At 39.7% G+C, this 8,660-nt stretch overlaps 1 protein-coding gene across 1 annotated transcript in view; it reads right to left on the bottom strand.

Annotated features, from left to right (window-relative positions):
- Window positions 1–6,569, bottom strand: part of LOC101850965 (glycerol-3-phosphate dehydrogenase [NAD(+)], cytoplasmic) — a 29,578-nt gene extending 23,009 nt beyond the window's left edge. The window contains exons 1-2 of the mRNA XM_005101382.3: window positions 6,354–6,569; window positions 3,914–4,094 (exon numbers count right to left, since the gene is read on the bottom strand). Coding sequence (XP_005101439.1) covers window positions 3,914–4,094; window positions 6,354–6,397 — 225 coding nt within the window. The 5' untranslated portion in view covers window positions 6,398–6,569. The remainder of the gene's footprint in view (window positions 1–3,913; window positions 4,095–6,353) is intronic.
- Between the last annotated feature and the right edge of the window lie 2,091 nt (window positions 6,570–8,660).

Raw genomic sequence — 8,660 nt, 5'->3', positions numbered from 1 at the left:
AGAGAGAGAGAGAGAGAGAGAGAGGGAGAGATAGTGGCAGACAGACAGACGGGGCGTGAGGGAGAAAGAGAGACAGAAAGAAATAGATAAAACGAAAGTTATGCTGTATTTCTTATCTGCAATCAAAACAATCCCACGACCATTATTACATTACACGACCTGTCAACATGTCGAGCGTATCACAAAATTATACATATGTACATATATTATATGTACATATGTACATGTATTTCTTTAATTGCCCCTAATCAAACCGTCAGAATCTGTTCTCAAGATCAAAGATCCCTTAAAGTCACCCATCAACTTTATCGCCAACAGATAGCAGCGTTTTACAGATGTAACATTTTATAACTTAAAAACTTTATTTAATCTTTATCATTATTATTTTTAGTACGAATAAAACGGCAACATTTGAACAGGAAAAAATGGTCGTTTCGAAAAGAGGGAAAGCAAGACACACACGCAAAATACTTTTTTTCATTTGAGTAAAGAGAAGCACATAGACACAATAATGGCCATGTAGTGATGGGAAAAAGTAAGACAGACAGACAGAAACAACAGAGGGAAAGTTAAGAAGTAAGACCTACCAGAGGCGCCCTCCAACCACCCGCACAGGCAAAATACAGTAGAGGGAACAAAAAGACACAGGACGTAGGCTATCAGTGACATCCTTCAAGCAACGCACAGGGTCTAAACTTTGGCTTTAGTTTGTGAAAATATATACACTCCAATTGACGTAAGTGTATTGGTTTAACTTCCGGCTATTCCAGAGAGCCGGGGCTTCCATCTCTGTCTCCGATAGGACCGAGCCAAATGGGCTGAAAGCTAGGCTATCCTATCAAAATTCCATACAACGACCTGGGCCTAGGCTCAGAAAACCCAGACCTGAGCTTAAGAAAGCCCTGTCTGGCATTTGAACAAGGGCCATCTAATTAATCCGTAGTCCAGCATGACACCAACTGAGCTTTAACCAGAGCGTCGCTCAAATCGACGGAAGCGTGGCGTTATTAAATCGGGTTCAGGTAGCCCTCGCAAAGCGAATCAATTTTTGCATCCTAAATAGTGGAAATCACGATGTGGAAATCACGATGGTGATAATTAATTGTTATGTTCCAAAGGAGTAAAAAGTAGCTGAACATGAGTATTTCTTGAAAGTGCTGTCGAACCTGACTCCAACGGCAAACTGTCCAAAATGACCACTTTCCACCTTGTGCGTGTGTGTGTGTGTGTGTGTGTGTGTGTGTGTGTGTGTGTGTGTGTGTGTGTGTGTGTGCGTGCGCGCGCGCACACGTGTGTGTATGTCAGGTGTATGTCAGTGTGCGCGCATGCTTGTGGGCATGAATACGCGCTCGCGTGCGTACTTGCGTGCGTGTGTGTGTGTGTGTGTGTGTGTGTGTGTGTGTGTGTGTGTGTGTGTGTGTGTGTGTGTGTGTGTGTGTGCAGACGCCGGTGCAGTATCACGTACTCGGTAAAAAACGAGTCCTCAGAACGGCACAGTGCCAGCTAGGCTACAACATATACAGTCAAAAGTCAACTATCTCAGATACTCAAACACAAAACCTGTAGGTACTAATGTGGGCCACAAAGCAATGGAAAATTCCGCTGGTATATGTGCATACCGGGCTATGAAGGGGGTCAAGACTGCTCAGAGAGACTGCACCGTTCATCGTAGTGAAACAAAACCACCCCCTCCCCATCCCTACAACTTTTTTACCCACATGTAGGACAAGGCAAGGATTTCTTTGTCGAGGTCAAAAGATACTAAATTTTGCTAAGGCTCATTCACAAATGTTTCTTGGTAAACATCCCGCCCCCCCCCCAAACAAACACCACCAAAAAAACAATAACAACTGAACTTTGCCAATATTGATGGCTACTTATTTTTAAAAAGTCTACTTTCATTAGTGGGGGAAGAAGGGGGTGGGAGATAAAGTTGTCCACGTTTTATGGCCACCATACGGATGCAATTATTTACAGCCCTGTCTGTCTGGCCCACCCCTTTTTAGTGGGGTACATCACATCAAATCAGAGAGAATGACGCTACTCGATCAAAACGAGACAGGAATTGAACTGTTTATCAGTTGAAACTGTCTCAGACGACCCACCCCCTAGTCGGTAAGGAGAAAGTGGGTATCTTGGTGGCCGTTTCAGACAGTGTCATTTATAATGTTAGAAAAAACACAAAAGGAAAAGGAGGGTAGGGGCGGGGAGAGGTTGTTTGTACAGGTCGCCGTCAGATCAGGTTCGACTTATTTAATTAGCATCAGCCACCCACCCACCAAAAAGAGCTTTTTGAAATTTCCTCGAGCCATATGAGCTATAAACAGGTCCTAATGACTAACGTAATGGTAAACAAGAGGGAAGAAAAGGCTTGCCAACTGAATCGGGTTAACCTCTGATCCAAAATGAGAAAATGTAAAACTTGAGCAACCTACATTCAACAAACTATATACAGTAAAGAGATGCATGTCAACGCAAAGGACCATTTGACTACAAGCTTTAAAATTAAAGAAAAACAAGACAGACAAAACCAACAGTTTTGTGTTTGAGTAAGAAAAAAACACAATGACACAACTATCGTCATTTAGTGCAGGGGACAAGTAAGGTTGACGGACAGAAAAGACAAAAAGGAACCATCAATGGGTCCTCAAACCATCTGCACAATTTGGATCAAATATTGTCGAAACTGTCCAAGACAGAGATAAATGGAAGGAGCTTGTATGGGGCCAGGGGTGAAAGGCATTGATTGACTGATTGTCCAAGATGCTGAAAAGGAAGGTGGTCATCTTTTATACCAAATGCACACTGCCAATCAAATTCTAATTCATCAGTTTTGAGTTGGGGACAGCCAGACATTGGGCAAAAACTAAGCTACCATTTTGGCACAATGCAACAGAACTCAACAAATTTCGATGGTGAGCTTTAAAATCAAACACATTGTTTTTCAAAGTCGTGGGTCGAAACGGTTGTATTGTGTCAAAATGGCAGCTTTTTGCCTATCCATGAAGGATAATCTGGCTGGGCCCGACCCAAACCTAAAAGATCCAATTGGCACTGTGCACGGAATATTAGACAGGGAGTCCTCTCGGACAGTCTCCCAAAATGTTTTGAAAGAAAAAAAGTGCGGGTGGAGCATGAAGCGGTTGTTTGAGTAGGTATTGCCATTGGCATGTGGTCATTAGAAAAGCGGGAAGACATGGGGAATAACATAAAGAGGTTATCCCAGGATAGAGAAAGGTGGAAAGTGCTTGTTCGTGGCCTATACCCTGGTGCAAAGTGAGAGAGGCAATAATGATATTGATATGGTCATTAAAGCAGATTCGACAGTAGTTACAAAGGAAGTTGTAACAATGACATTTAGGTACGGTCAGAAACCTGTCACACAACCTACGATAAAACAGCTATAGTTGGAATTGTCAAAGCCACCTTTTGTTCAGAGGAAAAGTGGTTGTCTTAGAAAGGTGAACTTCTCGGACAGTGGCATTTCATACCATTGAAAAAAAGGCAGCATAATGGGGCAAATGGGAAGTGGCCATTTTTACAAGTGACTGTGTTGGACAGGTGACTGTTAGAGCTGGTTCAACTGTTTGAGAAACAAGGAGCCATATCAGGTAGAAAGTCTGTATGATTGTGGCAACCACTAGAAATAATGGTATGAGCAAAAAATAAACCCATTAACACTATAAGTCACTTAGCACGTGGTAAAAGCAAGGCGCCAAAGTTATTTTTTCCAGAAAATCATGTACTGTCTAGCATGCACACATAGCAAACACGAAACATGCACATAGCGAACAGATTTCTAGGCCCAAAACATTTCCTTACATGCATGTATCTTGCAACGAAAAGATTTTTCCTTCCTGCTGATTTTTTTAACAAGAACGTGCTCATCTATAATGTTGAGCTGAGTACTCACCACTTTTTCCGGCAGTGTAATTCCCTGCAGATATTTGACGTTCTCATGTTGTGTGTTGATGATCTCTGTCAGCTTTTGCCCATTCACCTGCTCCTCAAACACCCACATGTTGACCTCTGGGTCAAACTTACTGGGGTTTTCCACTGCATTATTCCCAATAATCTTGGCAATTGCTGAACCCCTGTTCAAAACAAAAGAAAGAAAGTCAATTTCAATTAAGAAGTTCTAAACAGTATTTTGTCCATTTTTTCTCGTGTAAAAGAAGCAAGTAACAGTTCCTTATTTTTCATGAACAAGTCTTAATGAAATGGTAAACAAAAGGGAAGAAAAGGCTGGCTAACTGAGTCTGGTTAGCTTCAGATCCAAACTGAGAAGTTCTTGTAAGACTTGCACAACTTAAATTTGTTCCAATGTCTATTGTCTATACCTGCATTGCGTGTGTGGATGAAATATTCGACAAAAAATGAAGTATACACACCCTCTTTGACATCCTATCCCTACCTCCCTATAACATTGTACTTCAAATTAACAACACAAACACACGCACTCAATGCTCAGAGATGTGAAGGAGAATGATCATTTACCAGTTTCCCTACCCTACTTCTGTCCTTTTAAAAACTATTTGATTACAAAAGGGGGGACGAGTTAAGGATCGAACTTTCCGCAGGTCGGGCCGTGACGTCATGGGGAGCGAGTTGCATTGCATCTGATAGTACACCCTCAAACACTGACAAGTTCTTTCGCTGTCTATAGCCAGGTCCCCATTCCCATCTGGGTGAAATGAGGAAAATTTGTGTAAAGTGCCTTTCCAAGGGACACAATGTAGGCTAAGTCCCTGACAGGATCCGAACCCACTACCCTTTGGTTGCGAGTCTGAGAGCCTTTACAACTTTACTAGGCCACTGACGTTAAATCAGAAGATAAGAAAAGTCTTTTTGTTGAGCACAAATTTCACTATATTAATGTGACGTGTTTTTAATTTTAAAAATACTATATTAGAAAAAATTCAGGACCTGAAAATCTGTTCGTCATGTGCCTATTTCACTATTTGTGTGCTTGATTGTATTATTTCTTTTTTAAAATCAAAAGGGAGAAGTGGTCATTTGTATAGGTTTTGTCTTAGAAATGGTTCGACCTGTCCAAGATGACCATCAAAGATTGAGGAGAAAAGTCATCATCTCAGAACATTGTCAGAGAAAAGTGGTCATATTAGAACACTCGGATTTTATAACACTGTCACAAAAAACTCGCAAGGAGGAAGAAATTGTGAGGAGGAAGTTGTGAGAGCTCACGTGATCTAGAGGTTACAGTGTTCACCTCTCATTCAATAAAAGTCTTGGGTTCGAAACCTGACAGCCATGGAAAATTTTCTTCTTCTTTATAATTTTCCCCTTTCACATCCTTTCCAGCTCTTTAACTAGCCGTGTTCTGTCGTCTGCTTTCATCTTCACTTTTCGCCCCCATCCCCCTTTGCCCCCTCCTTTGGCCTCTGGGCTCCTCTCACTCTTTCCGTGCACAGCCTTTCTTCTGCGACTCCTTGGGTCCTTCTTACTATCTTTCAGCCAAACCCCTGATCTTTGGGTAGGTAAGATTCTACGAACACCTAGCCTTCTCAGATACGGGCGAAAAATCTCGGAGGTCCCATGTGCACATTGTGCATGTTCAAGATCCCTTGGTGGTACAAAATCGATAGGATAGGCTTCAGCTGTCACCTGGGCAAAATTCAAAATTAATATCTACCAAACTGAAAATATCTAATGTGTACACCCCGCTCTCATGACCTTATTTTATTATCCTTTTATATGCAGTTGTTGTGAGCGCCGTAATAAAACACTTACTAAAAAACAACATCCAATAAAGCAGGTCAAATTGTCATTAGAGCAAGTTTGATTACCAACCCATAACCTCATTTTATATTAATATATATTCATTTAAAAGACTTTAAAAGTAGGCTATTGGTTTTTACTTCTGGTTTCTTAATTTATGAAATAGTGAGAATTAGGATTAGGATAGTTTTTATAATGAATGGAATGATTCCTCCTAATAAATACAATGAATATTGGTATAAACAATGAAGAAACTGGGCCTAGCCTATTATTTATTTTTTTATATTAGGCTTATTAGCCTAGATTAATCATTAGATTTTAATAGCACTTGCCACAAAATGATATGAGCATTAGATCTAGATTTTAGCTAATCTATATTTTCTAGATCTAGCTAGATCTAGACTCTATGTGGTGGCAGTTAGAAAAAAAGTTCTATGAAACAATAATTACCTACTTGATTGCACCTACCTAAGCCTAGCCGCTAAACTAATGAATGGTGTAGATTTCAAATGAAAATCTCAAATTGTTTGTTTTCAATGTTCAGCATCGACTTCAACGTGAGGCCTCCCTTCAGTCCTACAGAATTTCAGTCAATACATAGGCCTACCACTTACCAGTTTCCAGAGCCCACGATGCATACTTTCTTCGGCTGCGACATGACTAAAATAATCCCCTTTATGGACTATAGAAACCTGACCACACAAGCAATTTTATCTCCCGACACTGCTCTGCACTGGTCAAGCAGAATCCACAGAATGCCACAGAATGCGACCCAACTGGTTTCTGTTTGTGCCTGGACTACGGCCTAGATCTTGATTCTATGGGAGACCTTTGCCCTGATTCTCCAGATTTTTTAAAACATTAGATTAGGTGTTTATCTGACATAGGCCTGGCCTACCAAGTCTTCAGTTTCGCGGTGGGGCCAAATGAGATAATTTTAATATTCTATTTGTATGAGTGTCAGATTTTCTTATCGCAAGGGACACCCTTAATTCCCCCTTTCCATTTTATAAAACTGCAGAATGCAATGGGTATCCGGAAATGTGGTAGTCGAATTATGTCCAAATTTTACAAAATCTGAATAACAGTAGCTGCATATCCACGATCTTCAGCATAGTCTATAAAAGCGCGTTTTAGGTGAAATGCCGCTTAGAGGCCCTACATGTATATGTGTTCCATAACTGTTGGGAATATCAAATCCACATTGGACAAATCTACATTCATCAATCGTAATTTTGAATCATGTTTAGATAGCCTAGGCCTAGGGTTTACCCTGTACAGTTGACGAGTATTTTTTTTTTCTGAGATCGTTAAAGAAACGACAACATGATACATGCATTAGGTATCCCTGCGCCACGCAGCCGTGAAAACTAGGATTGGCTTTTTGTAAGAAGATTTTGCCCTTGGGCATTGCCCGTTTCGGATTAGGGTACAGCAACACAGTCCTGTTAGTTCCATTGAAACAGAAAAAAAGATTAGATCTAGGCCATCATGTTGACCCATAATTCATTTTGATATTGGCCCTCTATCAAATACAATAGCTTGACGTCTTACATAGCTAAGGTTTCTACTTAATTCCTTCCGTCCTCAAGGCACATTACAGATTATATGGGTGGTGCATAAGATATAACAACTCATGTGAGAAACACAATTTTCGAATGACTCCTGGGAATCCGCTTTTGCTTCATTATCCCCAAACTTTCGAAAACTGCCATCCGCTATAAAAATCAGCCAAAATTCACGAAGGACTGCTAATCCTGGACCTTCTATAAGCTTTTTTTGTGTGAATGTGACTGTTAAAACTGATTGACACCTATCCAGATATGAAGTCTAAAAAGAGAATATTGTTATATAATTTATATTAGTGGAAAAAATATAAAAGTAGACCCAATAAAAATTGCAACAAAAATCAAACGTATATGATTCGACGAATAAAATTGCGTGTAATAACACATTAAAAATCGGTATTCGAAATCGTGGAGGAAATTGTTTTAAAATGGGTTAAAAGTTGTCAAAAAAGCAAAATTTATATTACGATCAAATCGGTTTATCATAAGCCTACCTGCTTTGACGCGAGAATGTTTACATTTTACATAAAACGGATTTTCCCGAAAATGAGGTACTCGTCATCGTCATCGGTAGCTGTGCTTTCGTGTAAAAAGTATGGGAAGCCAATAAATTAATTTTCAGTTGATGTTTGTTTACTGTGTAATTTCCCTCTAACAAACAAGGTGTGAATGGTATTCTGGTCGTTGTTGTACAACATAAAAAGAACAATATAGATGTGACTGAAGGGGACCAAGTGCACATTTCATGTCACCGATCTTACTTAAGTGCAAAATCATTTTGCAAAACATAGATAAATCTATATTTAGATCTAGCCACATCCAAAATCAAAATTCGGCTCCAAATCATGAAATTAGAGTTGTAGGCATATTTAGCTTTCACAGCCCCTCCTACAACTATTTCATGGCATAAGAACCCCCCAAAACCGTATTTTTCCCCATACCGGGCAAGTTTGTAACCGCCATTTCCTCATAAAGTCAGTATTTTCTTTTCTTTATCGGCCGTTTTCTCAAAATGCTACTTTTCTCTATACTTTTTTTTCAATAACTCCATCATTTTTCATCCAATCTTCATGAAATTTTCACAGAATGAAGAGAAGAGGTAATACTAAAAATTTGTCTGTTGAATTTTTGATATATGGAATAGATTTTTGTTGGTGGTGTGTGGAGTGTGGATTTTCCCGGATTTTTCGCAAACTTGAATGTTACCTCAGGAAAAAATTCATTAAAAATTTTCTAATTCGTTTAGGAAAAAAAAACCCACAGAAAATTTTTAGATCTAATGTTTGTGCACACGTATGCAAAAAAACAATCAATTTTCATGAGCCATAAGTGCGGTATTCATTACGTAAGACA

The sequence above is a fragment of the Aplysia californica genome, unplaced genomic scaffold (assembly GCF_000002075.1).
Source record: "Aplysia californica isolate F4 #8 unplaced genomic scaffold, AplCal3.0 scaffold00281, whole genome shotgun sequence".
NCBI lineage: Eukaryota > Metazoa > Mollusca > Gastropoda > Aplysiida > Aplysiidae > Aplysia > Aplysia californica.
Note: the sequence above shows the minus strand (reverse complement) of the source record. Positions and strands in the feature narration are given on the sequence as shown.